The sequence below is a fragment of the Poecilia reticulata genome, linkage group LG11, assembly GCF_000633615.1.
Source record: "Poecilia reticulata strain Guanapo linkage group LG11, Guppy_female_1.0+MT, whole genome shotgun sequence".
NCBI lineage: Eukaryota > Metazoa > Chordata > Actinopteri > Cyprinodontiformes > Poeciliidae > Poecilia > Poecilia reticulata.
In genome coordinates this window covers 11,718,809-11,740,789 of record NC_024341.1, presented here as the reverse complement: position 1 = coordinate 11,740,789, position 21,981 = coordinate 11,718,809, and the positions used below count along the sequence as shown (strand labels likewise).

At 40.1% G+C, this 21,981-nt stretch overlaps 2 protein-coding genes across 2 annotated transcripts; both read left to right on the top strand.

The window, feature by feature from the left end:
- The first annotated feature begins 7,099 nt into the window (after positions 1–7,099).
- tmem196 (transmembrane protein 196) lies at positions 7,100–14,997 on the top strand. The gene is made up of 5 exons (XM_008421762.2): positions 7,100–7,836; positions 10,474–10,530; positions 12,686–12,821; positions 14,084–14,202; positions 14,306–14,997. The coding sequence occupies exons 1-5, from the start codon at positions 7,672–7,674 to the stop codon at positions 14,375–14,377; spliced, it is 549 nt and encodes a 182-aa protein (XP_008419984.1). The 5' UTR covers positions 7,100–7,671; the 3' UTR covers positions 14,378–14,997.
- A 3,244-nt stretch (positions 14,998–18,241) lies between these two features.
- polr1f (RNA polymerase I subunit F) lies at positions 18,242–21,690 on the top strand. The gene is made up of 4 exons (XM_008421761.2): positions 18,242–18,550; positions 19,293–19,434; positions 19,731–19,939; positions 20,781–21,690. Exons 1-4 carry the CDS (start codon positions 18,261–18,263, stop codon positions 21,247–21,249), a joined length of 1,110 nt encoding a protein of 369 aa, XP_008419983.2. The 5' UTR covers positions 18,242–18,260; the 3' UTR covers positions 21,250–21,690.
- The last annotated feature ends 291 nt before the right edge of the window (positions 21,691–21,981 follow it).

The following is a 21,981-nucleotide window of genomic DNA, read 5'->3' as shown; positions in this document are numbered from 1 at the left end:
TTTGGGATCTAAGCCTTTTGATGCACACCTGATATCTGAATGAAAGAAAAAAAAAATCTTTCATTTTCTTTTTTAAAGCGCTCCAATTTTCAGCTACTGCTTAAAAGCAACTTCATAAAAGAAAAAATCCCCAATGTGCTGTGCAGTCCTCTCATTTTATTGCTTGACATGAGGCAATTGACCTCATGTATTTTTGACCAAATCCATTGTATTCATCCAATAAACGTGGAAGTTTTTACACTGGGTACTTCCTACCAACTAACAGGCAGGCTTAAGACAGACCTTTAAATTCTTGTCAGAGTTGGTTGGACTTGTCCATCTCGTCTTTCCCGGTTTTCCTGGTGTAATGTGAGCAATGCAGCATCTTTGGTGATACAGCAGCAGAAGAAACTTTATACTGTTGAAATGTCTGATTTTGGTCCCCAAAGACTAATCCACAGCAGCTGAATGAGGAGAAAGAAACAGAGTTGGGAATATTCACTATACTTACAGAACTTTTGTAAATAAACCATTTTATTTCCAAAGTGTTTGGGTTATAAATATATCTTCCAACAACAAAAAAATCCATAGAACGGCAGCAATAAACAGGCAGGTGATGTCCAAAGATGGTTTGTGTTTTCATTCTTTTTTGTATCTCTAAATTGAGGCTATTTTACCCATAATTCCCTCCTGCTGAAAAAGAGAATGCCTGGGGGATGCTTTTCTTGCTCTGCTTCATTGACTGAGATATTGTTTCCTTCTGGGAGACTGGGGATGAAGCCAGTGCCCAAATAGTTGACGTAGGTGTTTGTTTCCACCTTCAGTCCAAGCGCATAACTCATCTAATGTCCTGGCACTAACAACGTCTCCTTCAGGTGGAAGAACTGCACGTTTCAACGCCCCACCTCAGTGTTTCTGCACCAGCGCGCAGACATGTGTCAGAGGAAATGAGAAACTGCTTTGCTTGCACCCTGTAACAGGAAATGACTGCTGTACCCCATGCTTTGTGACAAAATGTGACAGGTGATTTAAAACGTGTGGCACACCATGGACTAAGTGAAGGGTTTCTAAAGAACAACAGTCTGCCCACATTTTCACTTGGAGACACAAAAGCTCACTAATTAGCGACCCTACAGAGACAGTGGCTCCACCTTTGCGCAGGAAGGACTCGGTCCTTCGACCCGCCTCGCCACCAAGGCGTTAATTAAGGGATTCCTGAGCGTGATCTTTGAATGACACCGTCCCGCTGCCTGAAAGTGCTGTCAGCAGCTGACAGAGCCGCAGAGATGCAGGGACTCTGCCTTCGGTGAGGAGGTGAAAGGACAGCAGGGCTGAGACACGATGACAACAACTGGTGTTTGTTGGAACACAGAGAAAGCAGTCTGCGACGGGAAAAAGCATTTTTCGTGTGAAACATTTTCCTTTCATCTCATGTTTGCTAATAGTCTTCCTGTGGACAGACTCTTTCACCTGAGCAGAGCATCTGTGCAGCTCCCCTAGAGCTGCTTTTCTACTGCTCTGATTAAAAGGGGTAGAGTTATGTACTTTTAAAAAATATTTTTAGGCAACTTCGTTTAAGCTAGCACAACAAAAGCAGAGCTGCAGCTTCAAATCGAAGAACATTGTCTGAAACAGTAATCATGGTGGTGGCAGCATCATGCTGCAGACCTGTTTAGCTGCCAGCAGTGCTAGTGCATTGGACAAAATGAGTAGAAAAACTAAGAAGGGCCTTTTCCAACTTCTTCAACTTCGTCTAAAAAAAAAAGATAATAATTTGCTTGTCAATATTTTCTCTCTTCTCTGTCCAGGGTCCAGAGAATTGGACAAAGGCTCCACAGGAGGCCGTGTTGGTCTTCAGGTTTAATGGTAAAATGCATTTTATCAGTTGCATGACGTTGTTTCATTTAGTCATATTCATATTTAATTAATAGGTGCAGTTTTTAAATATTTAGCGTGTGGCCGACTCCCCTGAAACGCCGTCCTGCTGGAGCAGAGATGACTGAAGGCTGCCTGTTTGCCTGTTGACGGTGACTGTGGCTGACAGCTGCTGACGGACGGCTGGACGGGCCTTCCGTGTTCCTCGGGGTCGTTAAATGAAGGGGGTTAAATGAAGTACTTTGTGTTTTCACCAACCTCTGCCTAAGCTACCATCTGCTTTTCAGAGGAACCTATCCGCCACGGGCCGCCTTGCCCTGTCTAATTAAATTGATGGTTTATGTTCAAAAGCCATCCTTTGCCAGCATTCTTCCAGGATTCATATATATATTGAATCAAAGTTGTAAATCTGTGGACAGACTTTACAAACGGTCCAAAACTTCTCCAGACTTTGAATCTTTAGATTTAAGACTCCCGGCTTGTGTTTTTCACGTTGCAAAGAACCAAGATTCTCTTTTCTCTTTTTTTTTTTTTATGTTTTACTGCAGAATGATGTGGTGATTTTCACACATGATTTTACACCTGGTTTTGTGTATCTCATGGAAACTCCAGGCAAATACCACGTGTTTACAACGCACCTTATGAAGATGAAACAAAGCTGAATAAAAGACAGCTCTTCCTTTTGAGCCCCTGGGAAGGAATTGATTTCAGGCGTTTTTGCAAGAGCCCACAAAGCCCACAAAGCAGAAATGTATTGATTGATTGCGCAACCTTTTTTCTTTCTCATCTCCTGCTTCTCTTGCCTCCTCTTTCTTCTCTTCAGCTTCTTAATCTTCCTCGTCATTGTCCTCAGTAGTTCACTCATTCATTCACCAGGGTCTTTCCTTTGCTTGGTACATTTGCTAATTGTCGTGTTTGAGTTAAATTCGAGTTTCTTGACGGGAAAAAATGAAAGGCGGCGTAAAATATGATCAGTTGTGCCTGTTTGCTACGTGGTTTTTGCTGAATGTCCATTCTGTATGCTGACAACCGGAGCGCCTGACTGCATCCACTGTAGCCATCTGGTGCTAGACAGAAAAAAGGTGTTCATCCATCATATGGAGTTTAACGCAATGCCATCAGGACATTCAAATGATTATTTTATCATTTTGTCTCCAGACACACACATTTGACCAGTGCGGCGCTCATTAGGAGCCTGCAGTCAGGCATGTCTGTATAACTGTGACTCACATGAAAAGTGTATAGAAGACGGCACCGCTGAGGGGGCATGTATCGGCCTCTGGGGATGTCGTCAGCCCAGGCATCTCCTGATATCTCTTCTTCCCACTCACTTAGCTGATTAGGAGCTTACAAAGCTTATCTATCTCCACTCTGCTGCTGCTTTTGGGCCGACACGAAAGTTCAGACTGAAGAGGCAGAGCTCGTACCGGGAACGATGAGAACATCCGACCTGGCAGGGTCACAGTGTCTCATCGCTGTAGGAAGCATCCGGTTTTCTTGCTGAACCTTCTCGCAAAGCTGCTTCCTCTCATAACAATTTCTGAAGATAAATCGGTCAGCTCATTTTCGTTTCTTGCTTTTTTGTAATTTATTTGTTTTGCTAAATAAATTTTGGGGAATTTCTGCAAAATTAAGTGTTTAAAATGACTAGTCCTTGTTTTACAATCTACAAAAATGCCTTTATCTATGATGCTAAGACTGTTCTGACCAATGGGACGTCCCTCTGTTGAACCAAGTAATCCAGATATTCCCACATAAGGGGATACTTCTAATCTGTGTAGGTCAGATTACAATCTGACACAGAAAACAGTTACAGAGTAGCAGAAAGAGTCATCTGCATCTAATCTAGTACAATTTTCCTCTCAAGTAGTCACACTGTGTTCATCTCTAATCCTTGCGTGTGAACGTTTAGTAATTCCATCTTTTTAGGCAAAATTTCCTCACAAATCTTCATTTTAAAAGCTCAGGGTTACTAAAAACAACTTCACAGAAAGTTCCCAGGGACATAATGTCCGTACGCTTTTCCTCATGTGATCCATACAGTTGTAATGTAACCGAAGAACTGCAGGCGGCTCTGCTTCTCTCCGCTGCTGACTGGGCAGAGTGGCAGCTGAGGCAGATGTGACTGCAGCAGGAGGGAGGATGCTGCTCCTTCATCCAAACTCAGCCAAGTTGGCAGCATCAAGAGAACGCAGCATTCTGCATTAAAAGTAAACAGTTGCTTTTAAATTTACGTTCTATTAGGTAGTTTCTGTTATATTTAGAAAAACGTTAGAAATACAGTGTCTGATTTGGGAGTGTTTTGCATAAATTCATATATAATTTGAGGTTTTTTTTTATACCTACTCCATGTTGGATTAGATGATTAGATGACTTTGAGTCATCTAATATAAACCGTATGTCTGTCTTTTTTCTGTCCCTGTTAACTACTTTAAAAATAAACTTTAACCTTCATACGTTTTGCAAGCCAACTAAATTTACTCCAAGAGAGAACTGTCGACTCAGAAAAGAATCCAGAATGAAATCTAAAGCTTCGCAGGACTCACAATTGACCAGTTAAATTCACTTTCACTTGTTCTTATTCTCTCCATGAGAGAATTATGAGCTTAAAAAAAGCCAGTGTTGATCAAAACTGTGAATCCTGTTGGCAGATTTCTAGTCTGTTTGACTTCTTAGTGACAACTTGCTGTACATACTAAAACCATTCATTTTGCTCTCTTCAGATTTCAGAAGGAGAATATCCAACCATGGGGTTGGGACTTTAACTTTAAGCACACTCTGGCTTTGCATTAGGACAAAGATCCAAAATTCACCAAAAGTATACCTCAAAGTGGCTTAAGGTTAAGGTTTTGGAGTGGCCTAGTCGAAGTAGTGACTTAAATCCAGTTGAAATGACATGTGTGGAGCTTAAGCCAATATTAATTCTCAAAAAACCTTCCAGTGTGGCTGAATTAAAATGATTTCATCATAATATCTACACAACTCATGGAAAAGACTCTTTGCCAGTTCATGCAAACCTCATAAGATAGTTGTTCCTGTCAATGATTGTATAAAGACTGGAACCAAATTACTCATTCATATGTCACAGTGTTGGCTTTTTCTTTCTAATAAAAATAAATCATCATTTAATAACTGCATTTTGTATTTACTGGTTGCTTTTTCTTAAATTGAAACGTGAGAATCAGAAATGTTTAAGTATGAAAAAGAGAAAAAAAGATGACAAAGGAGAAGAAATATGAAATGCAACAAACAGTCACGCTTTTTCTGTAACTGTGTTCAAAAGAGTAAGAATGTTCCCTTCATCTTATTATAAACAGTCAAGCATTACTTCTGCATGCTACCATCTGAAATCTCTCTTTTGCTGCAAAACAGTCAATTTTGTTTGCATAAAATCTTCTCCTTTTGTCAGAAAAGTGCTTTTGCAAATACTAATCTGCTTTGAAAACCAGCGCTGAGGTCAATTGTGATTTATTTTTGCTAGTGCTGTCAAGGGTTGTATATTATATTTCACAAAAAAAAAGAAAGAAGCAATACGGCTCTGAATCATTCACTTCCTTTATTTAACTAAATACAATCCCCAAACAAACAAGAACATCTGGATGAGCATGAAAGGCAAAAATGGCTAAGAGAAACATTCGGATATTTATGACTTCATAACCAGATGAAGATCTGAATGAGCTCATGGATTAGGTCACGCACGCAAAAAGATCAACACTGACGGCCTCAACGCGGCGGCCCATAACAGGAAATACAGCTATGATCAAGATCTATTAGCTTAAGTCGAAACAACAAAGCACAGATGAGAGTGAATTGACGGAAGCAAAGGGAAAATTCTGGAGGTTCTTCAAGTCTGCTATTGATTTGAAGCTGCTCTTCTCAGGCGGCGTCTTATTCTGGCCAGCAGCAAGTTACTGTGGGAGCTGCTGCAATAAATCAAGCTTTTGACAAACAAGACAGAATGTTTATGCCAAAGTTAGGACTTCACAAAATGATTTATTTTAATTTATGATTGATTTGTATTCCTTAGGCAACCATGGGAACATCTGCATGCAGGAACTCCAACAAAAGACGTCTAATCGATTTAGACATGATTTAGTTAAAATGACCAAGTTTAAACAAGTTTTGTTTTTAACATCATAATTTGTCTTTAAGGTTTTTGTGGATTAAAAGCAACTCAGTGCCACATTCCTTAAAATGTTCCATAAGACTTAAACCGTATTTAGACAACCTCTGTGTTACTTTTCTTCAAAGGAAAACAACAGAACTTGTGTAAACTGCTGAGTTGTTCACAAGCCAACTTACAGTGGAGTCCAACCTGAAGCTTAACGTGTTTTATATTCACCTTAGGTAACTCCTGCAGCACTAAAATAGACATATATACAAAAAAAATAAGGCACACAACATGACAACATTTTTGATTTGAAAGAATTAACCGAAAAGTTTCATATAACTGTACTGTTTTGATTCCCTTCTTCATGGGGAAACTTTCCATCTTTCCTCATCTTAAAAATGAACACTGCTAAGTTAATCCCCACACTTAAGCAGATTTGGATTCCTTGTTACTCCTCTGTGCTTATCTAAGAAATACAGGCACCCCATTTGTGTTTGGTTATGGAGAGACAGGATGGCACAGTGCTGATACAGGCTGATGTCACTTTTCCCAGCAGACTATAACTCACACTGATCATAAAAAGATCAATGTGGGTTTATCTTTTGTTGTTCTACTGTTTGTTGTCCTACAGTGAAGATAAAAAAACAAGCATTTTTATTACACACACATCTAAGATGTAACTCATGTTAAATATGAAAAAGAACCACAACTCAGAAGCAATATTGTTACAATAATGTAAGAATATATTATGATAGCTTTTTTGCTGTGCTGTAAACTTATCATTGATTGGTTTGTATGCTCCCTTGAACACACGCAATCAGTTCCTTTATTCACATGTTTCACGGTTTATTTCTGGTATTACCTGAATTTTGAAGGGAAAAAACAGATGAGCTTATTGTGAGTTTAAATAAACAGGGAATATTTGGACTTTTATTGAACATGTGAGGAGCTACACTATGTTCAAACCAATTCATCAAGAGAAAATAAAAAATATGTTTCTAAAAAAAAACTAACTATAATTTCTTGAAATATAAAAATATTGATTAACTATGAGGTAAATGCAATCATATATTTTCAGTGAACAGAAACTTCAAATTCACGTCACCTGTTCATGACACGACACAAACGTTTAGGATAAATTAAATGCTAAAGGCACTGTGTTTGTAAATGTTAACAGTTTCTGGGTGAAGTTGCCAAAAAGAATAAGAAAAATGTAAAATTATTGGTTTGGTTCTCAATGAGCCAGAGATTGAGATCCTTTAAGTCTTGTTTACGGTCCTGCTTTGTATTCACCTGTGAAAACAGAAATAGTCTGAGCCTCGTGTGTCGATGTCCGTGCGCGCGCGCTCCTGTGCGCGCGTGATCGCAGCGGCTCTATAGTACCTTGGACAGCGCTCGGCGCCACAGACACATCTGTGAACCGGGAGGGGGGACTTCCACCGACCGTCTGGTATTTGCGCAAACATTTTACTCAGAGGCTGTCTCTTCTCTTTTGAGTAGTTTTCGAGAGTTCACCACTTCTCCTTTACAAGTTCCTTTATGACTTTCCGTGCCCGTGCGGACCGATAATAGCGGCTAAGCCCTCGCCTTCCCGCTGGATACGCAACCAGCGGAGCCACGCCGCCTTTGGAACGCCGAGAAGCGGGATCCTCTCTCGCCGCGTGCTCGCCTCCTCCCGTTGGAGCTGGAGAGATGCCCGGGGGAGGATGTGCTCCAGCCGCAAGATCCTGTGGAGCCTGCTCCTGCTCTCCTTGGTGGAAGTGGGCCTGGGTGTGGCGAGCATCGTCTTGGGAGCGGTGGGCATCATCTGGGTGCGTGGGGAGCACGCGCCTCAGCAGGGCGACGCTTCTCCGGTGTGGAGTGGACTCTGTGTACGTGAACTGCTGTCTTCACTTTTTTCTGTTGTTTACTTCCAGAGTGGATAAGTACACACGCCCGCGGAAAGCGTGGAAGGTTGAGAGCTCCAACTATTTGCCTTTCTAGGAAAAAAGACATATTAGAATACAATTTTTGCTCAAGTTTGAAAGCAAATTTAAAAATGTGTTATCTAACAGAGATGCTTTTAATAGCTTACTGGCTTTTTCGTAAAGATAATAGACACTTAATGGATATGGTTAAACGCTAAAACTTTAAGCTTGCAAACGCTAAAATGAAACGGAAGTAAACAGAAAAAATATATATAAATAAAAATGAATTAATTCAAACAACTAATATACATGCAAATATCAAAACATACATTTTAAACTTTCTATTGGTATGTAATCCTGTTGTGCTTAGCATTATTTTAAAAAGAAAGAGAAAAAGAAACGTATGTGCTATTTGACCATACTGTCAGAGATGCACTCCCTCAACCATTTAGCCTCCTTCTCTGAAGCTAAAGATTGGTTTTATTAATTCATGCTTGACTTGGTCCTCACAGCGCTGCAGAGGGTCAAAGCTTTTACAGCCAATCATGCTCCCGGGCTTCTGTGAACGTCTCCTCTTGTTACTCACGTTACCCTCAGCATCACTGCTTTGATGCCACTGCTGGTCGATAAAAAGTTTGATTTCGGACAAACTCCCAGAAGTTTACAGACATTAATGCAACAACTACTTCAGCTATAATGAAACAACTGCTAACCCTTGCAGTTAAAACGAATGTGTTTGTTTAATCAGGACAACTCAGGCTGGAGATTCTAATAGTCTATAATTTGTTGTTATGAATCAGAAAAGTGAGAAGAAAAATATATCACTAATGATTGAATCCTTGCAGACAGGGCAGTTAGTGTACATACCTCTGCAGTACTTTGCGTGATGGACATGTTGTGCAATGTGACACACGTGTTCAAGAGCTACAGCTGTCTGGTGAGTCAGTCGTCCTGGAGATTGATTGATTGATTTGACTGAAAAAATTGGTTGATTATCCAGGATTTTTAGGGGAAGATTCCTGTTGAAACTCCATCATTCTCCACCTGTACAGGCCTCCCTGGTAAACATGTGTATAAAATTCTTAAAATAAATGGTTGTTATGGAGACTGGGTTGCCCAAAGATGTCACTCTTTGCTGTACCTCTCTAACGGTGAGCCTTTGGAGATTTTCTTCACCCCCTTTTGCCATCATTTCCCTCATTGTGCATGGTGGCAGGATAAACTTGGAGTCCCATCCAGCTTTGTTTGGCAAAGTTCCACGAGCTTCTAATTACTGCGATGACTGTAGCTTTTGGTGAGCAGATATTTTCTTGGAATCATTTTCCAGCTAATGTAGATTTTTTGCTTTATTTGAATGTCGTTGTTGTTGTTTTTGTTAATGTTGTACCCATTTTGGAGAGCAGGCCAAAAGAATAGAATAGAGAATAGATATGTCAAGTCATATCTATTATCCAGGACAACAGGAGCTCATTGATTACTAAATTAAAATCCTTAGACATCCTAGACAAGCTTAAGTTGCAGAGACACATCTTTTAAAATGCCAGTTGGTGTGGCGCCAATTGATTAGTGGATATGACCTTTCCTTATAGAGTAGTTGTTCTCATTTTAACGACTGGTTTTACATATTACGGTATTGAAACAATCCATCCAACCGGTCATTGTTGTCCATTTACAGTAACTCGGAGCAGGGCTAACCTTACTGCAGACAAATCCCTCATCTGTGCATCCGTCTCCTGCACCATCCTGGGTGAAAAACATTAAGATACTTGACCTCTTTAAGCTGGGTCTAGCTCCAGGAGGATGCCCCTAATTGTAAAAGGTGTTCTAAATGTTTCTATTCTTTGAAGAGCAAACTAAATCCGAAAACATTCCTCAGAAGAGTATGAGTTTTAAAATGTACAGACCCCAGATATATAGGAGGAAATTTCATGTACTTATTTCTATGTTTGCAAAGATATTTGTGAAACAAAAGGAATAGTCATGCTACTTTGGAGAAATACAGCATGTGAGAAACTTAGGATTTTTTTAAAAATGCTGCATAACACACACAGAAAGAGCCAAATAAAGAAAACAAAAAACATAAGATTGCTTTGTAGATATTCTTTTACAAAACAGTAAATTCCAGAGGAACTAAAAGAAGAGGATTTATTAAAGTTTAGTGACAAATCTTTAGCGTTAGCTGAAAGTAAGGTAATTCTTTTGCGTTTGCATATTTTCAGAAAAATCTTTTAAACAGGGACTCCGACCGAACTTGACACAGGAAATAATAGTTGACGAAGGAGAGCTCACATATTCTCACTGCAAAACAAATACAGCACGCAGCTTGCTGAGCTGTCTCTCTGTGAGCTTGTTCTGCCAGCATAATGCACCCTGCAGTTTACTCTAAATTACTTACATCCGGGACAAATGTGGCTTTCTGCCACTGCACATTATTTTAGGAGAAACAAAATACATGCAAGGGAAGAGAGGGATCTCCTTTCCTATTTTCAGGATTTGTGGGGGGAAAGGAGTAAAAACCACAAAATATCGTAGTAATTTTACACGAGGAGCTTGATACAAGTTTTAGTGGTGTTAAGATTTTGATTCTTCTTCTTTTCCCAGTTTCTGCTCTGTGGGATGTGTGGAGTGCTGTGTGCCTGGAAGAGGACAGGTCTTATTGTAAGTGCTGTAAAGTTGTCCCACAAAGACCCATTAACTTCTTTTTCTTTTCTTTTTTTTTCTATCCTCTAGATTGTGACCTAAATACGACAAAAGCTTTTTCTTGTTCCAACACAAGACAAAACTCGTCAAAAGGCCACGCAAGCTGTAGGTTATGCACGACGTGCGCGTGCGGCAGAAACCAGTCGGTTTGAGTAGCTCTTCTTCAAAACGTATTTCAAAACCCGCAATTACTATTTGTGACATGCTGCTGATTTAATTTACACAAAAAAGGCCATGTGGATGTGTGGTTTCTGAAGGGATTCAACCAGGTTTGACCCCTCAGACTGCAGACGAAATCCCATCCAGTGAAATAAACGCTGCGATCTCTGGCAATTCTGACTCACGCGCACTGAATTGTTCGGATCCCCCAACACGTCAACCCATTTCTCATCCTGACGGGCCGCTCCTGAAAATAACCCGCTGAACATGTGCCAGGGATGCACATGTTTCTTTCTACTTCCTTCCTCTGGGAACAGAAAACCCCCTTCCTTCAATGTTGAAAAACATGTCATATGAATCTCCAAAACTCACAAATCCGGACAAGACATGCACTCAGAAGGTTTTCAGTTGGACTAAGATGGAGGCCCCTTAAAGCTCTGTAAGGAAGGATTTATAGATTAATTGTACTCATAGAATAGTTCTCTTAAATTCAGGATGCATCTCCCGTTTCATAATTAGATAAGGCTCATATATATTAATATATACAGTGATATTTGATAAATTTGAAAAGTTAAATTAAGTAAAAATTCACTGACTTATTGATAAATTGCACACAGATTGATGTCTTCAAGTCTTTATTTCTGTTAATTATGATAAAATAATGAGGACAATCATAAAAAAACATCTTAGTACCGAAATCTGGGTGCTAAATGAAAAGTATGTTTGATACCAGCTCAAAGGTTATTTAGAAAAACATGTGTTTAATCTGACAAACAAAGCTCATCAAAACAAATTTTAAAATCTATTGAACTAATTGTGTGTATAACTGTATATAAAGCATACAGAGTGTTACCAAAGAGACCTTAAAAACACACACAAAGTGTTCTGATATCTGAGGAAATCAGAGGAGGCAAGCAGTCACCTCTCTTCTCTTCCTGTCACTCTTTCAACCTCTTTTTTTTTATTTTTTTTTTTACAGCCAGTGTGTCTCCAAGTCCTTGTGCTCCTCTTTGACTCCGTCTCCTGCAGGCAGTGCAATAATGATGGATCAATGTCAGTCCGATCTGCTGTAACCGAGACATCTCTGTGTCTCACCCTGTCTGTCCCGAGCTTTTGTCTTTCTCTTCATATCTCTCCTGTTCCTCGCTCCGATATGTCTTTCTGCCTCCCCTATTATGTCACACTATCGCTGTCAATTCGGTGTCCACGCTCCCTCTGTCTTCCCCTTTTCATCTTCCTCCATTACTCCCCTCCCTCCCGCTCCTCTGCCTGTGGGGTGATGATTGCATTAGCTCGGTTTGGCTCCGGACCACTGCCAGCCGATTTCCACACTTCTCCGGGTAATGACTGAAATCCGAGATGCCCTTTTGCATGCGGTTAAAGGCACTAACGGCATCTGTACCGGGAGCAATGAGACCATACCTGCAGTGCAGGAGCAAAACACAAACACACACACACATATATGCATTCTAAATCAATGAAAAGGATGATTGCATGAGTGTGTTGTTCTGAAAGTAGTAATGGAGATGCAGTCATTTCCCAGTTGGAGTCTTTCGGGAAAATATCAATCTCAAATGGGGATTGAAGTTTTGCTTTGGCCCATCAAAGTTCAAACTGGGTTTGTCCATATATGAAGTGATTGATATGACAATACTCAAAACAAAATCCAACCAACAAACATCAAGCTCCCTCACCCACTAACAACAGCTAGCAACTGATGTAAGCATATTCCCAAGCTATGCAATATGGAAGATATAATCTGCTGTGATAGAAATCCAATTTTCCAATGAGAAATGGCATTTATTTTGTCTGATTTGCGTCACTCATTGCCACAGCCATTGTCGAATATGGGAAAATAATTCAGATCAGAGCTCCTCTAGTGATCGTTCTGCTCATGTGATATCAATTAACTGACATGAAAATGAATCTTTATGTGTCTGTGTGCTTTACCCAGATGATCCTCTTCTCAGCATGCTGCATCTGCGGCCTGATCGCCGGGATTCTCAACTTCCAGTTTGTTCGGGCGCTGAACAAACGGCCAAACTCATTGCAATCAATCCACCTGGCTGCCATGACACTGGCTTGTCTGGGTAAATAAACAGAAACCGTGTGACACAACATGTTATGATGCAATGGAAGGCAACTGGCAAAGAGTCTGAAACAATAGACGTGTGCACGACTGTAAATTGGTGGGGAGGTGGGTGGTATACAAGAAAATAAAGTGCCCTCATTTATTGGAGCCTGTGTTAAAATGTTTGTATACAGATTTAAGTTAAGTCATACGTTTATTGCAATAACCTTAAAGCGAACTGCAATTTTTAGCAAAATTATGTCGTGGTGATCGTAGAGCACTTTAGGAAATAACTGTTGGCAAACTAGCTGTCAAAACATTGTAGAATTCCATGTTTCTAAGAGGTCAAACGTTTATATTTTTTCTATAGCATCTCACAAGAGTTTAGCTTTCATTTTTCCAACGTCCTCAGTGTTCTCTGATGCGCTCTTTTCTTCAGATGTCTATCAACATCCCCACATCTTGACTTGGTCATATTTGTCCTCTCTACCATGCAAACACTCTCAAATCTCTCAGATTGTGAGGACATCTCCTATCCACAGTCCGCCTTGTGTGACCCCAGAGATTTCATTCTGGCTTTTTATGCACTCTTCTCCTGACTGGTACCTTTCTAAATGTATTAGTTTAAGATTGCGCAATCAATCAATCAAGTTTATTTGTATGCGACATTTCAGCAACAAGGCAGTTCAAAGTGCTTTACATCATAATCCAGGTAGAGGGTTATCTAATGACCTGATATGAGAATATAGTTGATAAAAATGAGTGGACCAGGCACAGAACCTTGAAGAACACCATGGGACAGAAGAGTCTAGCATCAAAATACTCAAGGTGCAATGACCTTTAAATTGTGTCATAAAAATAGGCCCACAGCATCATTAAGTTAAAGTCTTTCAATTTAAGTTAAAGTCTACAAATTTCCCTGGCATCTATCGACTTGTGTCGTCTTAACTAGACTAGTTCTGCATCTTAAACTCTGACTAACACTCTGCATCCTGAGCAAATGTGGCAAGTCTATTCACACCGACAAGACCAGGAAATCACATGCCCACTCTGAACTTAAGATTTGCAAATTAACTTTCCAAAAGACGCATTATTGGTGCATTGTCGCAGACATGTTTCATCTCATTTTGTGTGACTTCCACACAATGTATTGTTGAATATATTCTCATTTCTTATTTTCCTTCAAGAAGAAAAGTAAAAAAGACAGGGGTTATCAGAGCTTGAAGAAATTTTCCGCTGGGAATTGTGCATTTATTCTAAAAACCATCCCATCTTTTCCAGGGATCTCAACCTGTACCTTATCGACATGGCTTACCTGTCGACTGGCCAGCTCTGAGCAGCAGAGGATGTTCATGGAGAGGGAGCACTCGCTGCATCATTCGCACGAGATGACCGAGAAGGTAAGACTAGACTGCTGAAAGAAGACAAATGTAATGCCTTTGAAGGGTAAAACAAAACATCTTTGGGATAAGTGTCAAATACGTCTGCGTGTGTCCTTTTCAGGAGGTCCTTGACAACTCCAGTAACGGCATTCCTCAGGTCTCCTACAACGGACACACTTCGCCGTCACCTTGACGATTTCACACGCACCAAAAAAAGACGGTTACTGCAACATTATCTGCGGGACAGAAGGTTCAGCTTGCGGCTCGCTCGACATATCCCGCCGTCCTGTCCTGAATGCACAAAGCGGACCAGGGCTCTCACCTTGGAAACCCTTACTACTGTCAGAGAGACAAACGCAGCATTAGGACAGCTGTCGTGCTTCTGAATTATTATGCAGACACTGGTTCAAAAATCCTCAGCTCAAACCAAAGCAAGGATGCTGAACTTTTGTTTGGATGACAGCTCAGGTGAACATCTTTGTGACCTCTCTCTCTTAACGTTAATGAGCAGGCAGGGCGGATTTTCCTCTTGAAACAACGAGCACAAAGTTAGCATGCGGCTGATCCATATGTATCGAAGAGCTACTGCAATTTCAGTCTCACTGTCTTAACTCAATCTCTCTGTCTAGTAACCAGTTTAATGAATGCAGTCTGAGATAGTCAACAGTAAACTGTATGTATTGTCTGAAGATGGAATGCTTTGACATGATAACACAGCAACTTTACTGTACCATATAACGATGCTTGTATAATAAATTATTTTTATAATGCTTCTTCTAAAGTTACATTAAATAAAGTATGGCTAGCCTATGACGAAGGATGTCTTTGATCATTTTTGTCTTTATTTTTGCAGCAGTGTCGGAATGATTAATCCAGTTGTTTTGACTATGTACATATTTTCTTTTTGCACTTTTGGTTTCTGCCTTTTAAATGTTTTATGGGTGCAGTTTTTGCCTACTTTTGTTTTTTCTTTTGTTTGAATCATAAACACTGACCTTAACAGAGAAATGTGGGGCCTGCAGTACATTGCATTTTGTTGTGGGTTCTTCCAAAACCTGCTGATGACTTTGTTTTTGATCTATTCCTGAATACCTGTTAGGTTTGGATCGCTTTTCCCCCTTTTTTGTATCTAGTGAGGCTGTATTTGTTTTATTTAATATTTTGAATGAATTTTAAAATGAGACAAAGAGGAAACCGGTATACTCTCAAATTACTTTATAGGGGTATTTAGTTTCTGGAGTTACTATGTTGTTTTTACAGAGTCGGCTCATAGCACAAAAGCAGTGAAGAAACCTAAACTACTCTGCATTTTCTGTGGCTGACAGACTACAAATGATTTATAAGCACTGTGGGGATATTGCAGCTGAGTGAATTGTTGCTGCCAATGACGTCCAAGTTGATATCTGATTCACAGCTTCACATTGGCGCTTAGTTAAATGGGTGTTTGAAACTTCATTGAGTCTGGACTGTATTTGATCATCTGTAGTTCAAGAACTAGACTAATAATACTTTAACTGAGTTATTTAACTGATCAGACATTGTTTAAAATGAAGTTCAGCTTGATGAAAACTTTAATATATCAGTGAAAACACAAAAGAGATAACCTTTCTGACGCCTTTTAGAAATTTGGACCAACTTAGATATAAATGGAAACCAGGATAGAGTGGAAGGGGTTGAAAAACAACTATTCTATTTTAAAAACAAATAATTAAGGTGCTTTTTTTCAAGAATTTTTCAATAAAATCATGTCTCACTCTTGTAAACCCAGTACTGTGTCTCATCTATTAAGCTGAATGTATCCCCACACATGTAACTGATTCTGAATCTGTTCATATTTTATCATGCTGTAATCAACTTTAAAGTATATTTTTGGAAAGGAATAGTGACCATTCATAAAAATAAACAGTTTTCAACTTTTGAGGGGCGTAAATAAAAAAATCTGAAAAGTGTGGAAAGCATTTATCTACCCTTGTTGTTCCCCCAGAGACGCCTCTAACTCAAACCCCAGTGCACACAGTTGAGTCAGTGACTGCAAAATTCTGAAATGTGAAAAAAAGTTGAAATCTTTACAGCAAATAATGTAAATACTTATTTTTCATGAAAATTGCTGTATCTACCAAACACCCAGTTGAAAAAGCAACCTTCCTGCATGTCTGGCTTTTGGCACTGTTCGCGCCTTCCACAGCAGATAGAAGCTCAACAATTAAAGTAAATTTGGTTTACAGCTGCTGTAAAACCTGTCTTGAGGAAATGCTTCAGAAAGCAAGATGGGAAACAACAGCACACGCACACACACACACACACACACACACCCCCACACACACACACACACACACACACACACACACACACACACCCCCACACACACACACACACACACACACACACACACACACACCACTTCAACCTCTTGTGAAGACATTCAGTTGCTCTAACAACATCATGCTGCTCAGTACTTAATTATGAATCTTTGTGTACACTAAGAGGTGTGCGTGTTTGTGTGTGCACGGCTGCTGTGTGTGTTAACTGCTTCCTCCAGAAGCTGCTGGGACCTCTTGCTGTTTCGGAAATCACGTCACCATTCATCACTGTGACAACAGACAGGAGCCGCGTCCCTGACAGCACCAGATCTGCAGTCAGTGTGTGTGATAAAGAGAGAAACGCTGAATCATGCGACCTCCTGCGGTGCTGCCCTGTCAGAAAACTGTAACACTAGATCTGTGTGCGCCCAAGCGTCAGGATATTTTTCAACCCGAGAGTCTGCATGGGTCTCAGTGTAAGTAAGCATACAAGGGTGCACTAGTTGCACTATCTGACACCCCAGGTCACCCTAATGATCTTAATGTGAAGGTGATACGGAATCAATGAGCGTCCAATCAAGGCCAGCACAAGTTGAGGATTACATAACGAAGGGCATGGTGTAGCTGCAACTAATTGAACAATGACGCTTTTAGTTTGCTTGCCTGTTTAGTTTCTTTAGATGTTGCTACAAAAAAAATCCATTGGACCTTATAAATGACCTTATAAATAAAAAAAAATTATTTAAAAAAAACTTGTTAATGCCTTATTGCATCAGAAGTTAGGTGTTTTCCAGGCTTTAAATTGAGCCGATTGAATTGGGAGATTTTTTTTTTTTTTGCAAAATTTTCCAACTATATCCTTAGACAAAATGCTAACTTTGTAAATTTATGGTGCGCATATGAGTTAATACTTTGTAGAACCACCTTTTGATGCAAAACTTTCAGGGTATGTAGCTCTGCATTAGCAACAGCTAAGCTAACTTGTTTGTATTTGTGCCAGTTTCTAACAGGATTAAAAATGCTGCTATTCTTTCCAAAATAACAAAAATGTTTGATTTATCTTGAATGCATTTCAGTTATACCAGATGGAAAAGCCGGTTGCCATCATATGTCAGATCTGTTTTGCTGTACAAAAAGGTTGCATGATTGATTTTATTAAATTGAGACAGGATCTGGCATCAAACACGGGACACTTCAATGAGAATGGGAGCCTGTGTTTGTATTTAGCCATTTGGATTATTTGAAAGTTTTAATAATAATGTTTCATTTTCCTTCGACTTTAAAATTATCTATTACTTTGCTAGTCTACAACATAAAAATCCCAATTAAATACGTTGAAATTGTTGCCATGCAGAAAATCCTCAGGGGGAGAATACTTTTGCATGGCGCTGAACAGTTTTGCTGCTTTATTTTATTCCCAAAATTACTGTATTAGATTAACTGCGGCAGTATGTAGCTTTCATATGTTAGTTGAAAGCTTGAGTAGAAATACAAAAATAAGTTAAATCAATAGCAGAGGACAGTTATTCAAAAGACCAGATTTGTGCATGTATTAAATGTATTGTTGTTTGTTTGTTTGTTTTTTTGACATGCAGGTTTGACTGATTATGATTTTTTTTTTTTTCTTGAACGCTTCCTCTTTTCATTTCACGTTATCCCGAGCTGTCATTCCACATCCTGACCAACAGGGGGCAACCCGAAATTAAGTAACTCTTTTATTGAAGAAAGATTCTTAGCGGAAGTTCGTACTTGTTTGTCTTCCGGTTTACATGAGGCATGGCGAACTTGGACCATGCCGAAGACGACCAAAACCACGTGAAAATGCCCGGTGAGCTACCCGCTGCTGGCTCGCCAGTCAAACCGGGTCAAGGGTCCTGTGCGCCGGGTGGAACTCCAAGCACCATCCCTTCGTTCGCCGCCGCCTCGGAGCTGCTGTCTGCTCCGTACTCCTGCCTGGTGCTGAACACGCACCGCAGACATGTAGCGCTGCCTCCTGTCTATCTGAACAAGAAAAGGACGGGGATACAGGAGGAGCTGGACGCCGAGCTGCTCAAGTTCTCCCAGAGGTAGGATGGTCTCTGCGGGTTTCAGGTGCCTGTGGATTTTGATCGTTTTATTTATTTATTATTTGGGTGAATATCAGACAGTCGCTGTCAAAGTTGGGGGTAGAATTTTCAAGATTGCATCTGAAGGAAAGTAACGCGCATTTTTTATGCATAAAAACTTGAGATCGATCATCCAGATGGATATTTATAGGTATTTATGAAATTGTTTGATTTGCTTATTTAATTAGGAAGTTCTCATTTTCTAATATACATAACGTCATTTTTGGTGATATCTTGTGTTTCAGACGTTTTGGATATAAACATATCTTACAAAGACGTTTTCTTTCTCAGATCGCACAAAACTTTTGTGCAATTTCACAATGAAGGCAAGTCAAAAAAGAGTTGGTTTTTCAGAGTTCTGTATGATTCAAGAACATGAAAAAAAAGTTGAGTGGAAGAAAAATGTGCAATAGGAAACGGTTTAGAAGCAACAGAGCTTCACATTTTCTCAGACTGACTCTTTATTAGCATGACACATTCTGTATAGGACATATAGTTTCCTGATATGTCCTATGATATTGTAAATAAGTGAGCTGCTCCTGATGCTATTGTATCTTAGCAGAAAGTGCTGTCCTTCAGCATGATGTAATTTCCTTAAATGTATCAGAATTGAATATGTGGTATAGCGCAGCAGGCTGTTTATGTCCTGCTCGATGATTAAACTCTATTAAACACAGTTTGTCATCACGCCCGTCTCTTCCAGTCTGCACGGAGTTCCTTTAGCATATGACAACATCCGGATTGCGACTCAACAAGGAGACATTTACGACGACAGCGGCTACATCCACATGGACATTGAGGCCAACTTTATTGTTTTCCAGCCCAAAAAAGGACAGAAACTCTTGGTAAGGCAGACTCTACTTGCAGAGAATCTTTTATTCAGCTAACAATGTCTTATTGCAGTTTTTATATAACACGGTGTATCGTAGTTTTGAGAAATTGAGCTAACCGGCTTTAAGTTGGCAAATAGCACCATCGACATGTTGGAAAAACGACTATTTGTTTACTGACTGATATTAAAAGCACTTTATTCCAACAGTAATATGATTGCTTTGCCTAAGTCTGTCCAAATAATGTTTACTAAGTTTAACTAAATGGTTCACTAACTCCGTGACGATGAATATTTTCTCTGTCTTCGCAGGGAAAGGTGAATAAACTCGGAGTGAGCCACGTGGGCTGCCTCGTACACGGCTGCTTCAACGCCAGCATCCCCAAACCGAATCTCGTCTCCGTGGAAACCTGGAGGGACGGCGGGCCGAGTATCGGGACGGAGCTGGAGTTCAAGGTGATGACGCTGGATGCCGACGCCGCAGGGGTGCTGCTGATCAGGGGTCAGCTGGACAGAACCAGGTATGGAGCGTCTGCGCTGATCGGGTTTTAGCCTGAGTTGATGAAACTCAGGTTTTTTTATGAAAAAAACATGCAGTAAATGTAAATGTTACTTTCATTGAAAATTAGAGGCTTTAAGTTGTGTTACTAATGTTGAACTTTTTAGTCATAAAATGTCCGGTCATTCTTTACTGAAAAAGTAAAAGAAATAATACATTTCTACATGTTTTTATGAAGAAATTTAATACTGAAAATAAATGTTAGTTATAGCGTAGGGAAGGTTTATATGGACTTAATATTTTCTCACCTTATTTTTGGGAATTTATTGTAGTAATAAAACTGACACTAAACATACTTGAGTTTTTTTTTTTTTTACTTTTAATCAATAAATTTAAGCAGTGTTTCCGCTGGGTCTTATATGCGTTCTTAAATATACCAGATTCTGCAAATATGCCTTAGACTGCATGAATCCCATTTCACTACATATTTTGAGCATTTCTTAATATCCGTATGAAAACAATAGTGCAAAAACAGCAAACTCACAACCATAGTGTCTGCATTTGTTGTTTTTGGTGTCAGTCCCTGTTGTATGCATGTGATCAAATTTAAAAAGAAAAACAATCTGTACGTCCTTTAAAACATTTTTAAGGAATAATGTTTATCAAGTAATATTTATTGAACTATCCTGCGGTTTAACTGCAGTGTCTGGCCTGTTGTGCAGCAGTACAGCCATGGTGAAAAGTAGAAAGTCCTGCGATGAAAGCACACAAGCAACAAGTAGAAGTTATTCTGCAGGTTCGCCCCTCCCTTGTGTCGTTACACTCTCCTGTGACTGATGTGTTTTCATTTTTGTGCATCACAGGGTGCAGGAGCTGATGGCTATGAGCGAGAACTCGGAGTCGAGCGTTCCTGCCGACCAGGAAGATCCACAGGAAGCAGAGCCGGCCCCGGAAACAAAGGAAGCAGAGCTGGCCCCGGAGACGACCCACGACGGCACGCCCAAGAAGAAGAAGAAAAAGAAGAAGGAGAAGGAGAAAGAAAGAATCAAAGAGGAGGAGACGGAGGAACAGATAACAAAGACACCACCGGGTCTGAACGGATCCACGGAGCAGACAAACAGTTCGGACACTCCAGAGAGGAAGAAGAAAAAGAAAAAGGAGAAACACGTGAAGGAAGAGGAGGAGCGAATGGAGGTTTCGGCCTTGGAGAACCACCGTGGCTTCGGTGACAAACCGAGCAAGAAAAGGAAGCTTGAAAGCGGGACAGATGCACCGTCAGGGGACGACGTAACCCCGAAAAAATCCAAGAAGAAGAAAAAGAGTGATGTTTAGGAGTTCACCCTGAAGTAATAAATTGCAGACTCCAGAGGTGACCTTAATAGGAGCTCAATTTTAAAACGTTTAAATTAAGTCCTGCAGAAAAAAAAAGATCAATGGTGTCTCTTCTCAGTCAGTTGTAGTTCCGCTACACCGCCTGATGGTGGCGCAAAACCACCGCAGATGAACACACTGGCAGGCAACAATCGGGGATGAAAACTGGTCAGTTCTGACATGAAAGTCAACTCATTTTCCTCATGTGCCTTTCTGAGATTTCTTCCTTGCCGACAGACTGCTTTGACAAAAGCTCCATTAAAAAGTGAGTGCTTTTTAAGGATCATGCTCATAACCCATGCAGCACAGTCACAGTAAAGACGGAGAACGTTTTTCTCCAGACTGTTTTTATCTTGAGAGAGAACTGCAGAAATATAAAATAAATATCTGATTCTCATGCCACATGTCTCCTGTATTCTTGCTTTCAGCAGGATTATGGACAGGTTTGGGTAAAAATGAAATCATTTTCAGTCATGTCTGTTTTGGTCTGGTACCTCACATTTAGAAACCTTCATTTATGCATAAACGCGTCTTTTCCCGTGTTTTTCGTACCTTAATCTGCTTCTTTTTTTTCTTTCTTTTTTTTTGCTAAGCTGCCGGCGTTGGTTGATGAAGCGTCGACAGACGGCACTAAAGATCCCTGTGTTTTCTTTACCCTGCCTCCACACACTCGGATCTCCCAGCCTTTCGGTG

Coding starts and splice junctions, on each gene's coding strand:
- tmem196 (XM_008421762.2), top strand. CDS start 7,672: ATGTGCTCCAGCCGCAAGATCCTGTGGAGCCTGCTCCTGCTCTCCTTG. Junction 10,531..12,685: donor GGAAGAGGACAGGTCTTATT/GTAAGTGCTGTA, acceptor TGCTTTACCCAG/ATGATCCTCTTCTCAGCATG. Junction 14,203..14,305: donor CGCACGAGATGACCGAGAAG/GTAAGACTAGAC, acceptor TGTCCTTTTCAG/GAGGTCCTTGACAACTCCAG.
- polr1f (XM_008421761.2), top strand. CDS start 18,261: ATGGCGAACTTGGACCATGCCGAAGACGACCAAAACCACGTGAAAATG. Junction 18,551..19,292: donor CTGCTCAAGTTCTCCCAGAG/GTAGGATGGTCT, acceptor CGTCTCTTCCAG/TCTGCACGGAGTTCCTTTAG. Junction 19,940..20,780: donor GGTCAGCTGGACAGAACCAG/GTATGGAGCGTC, acceptor TGTGCATCACAG/GGTGCAGGAGCTGATGGCTA.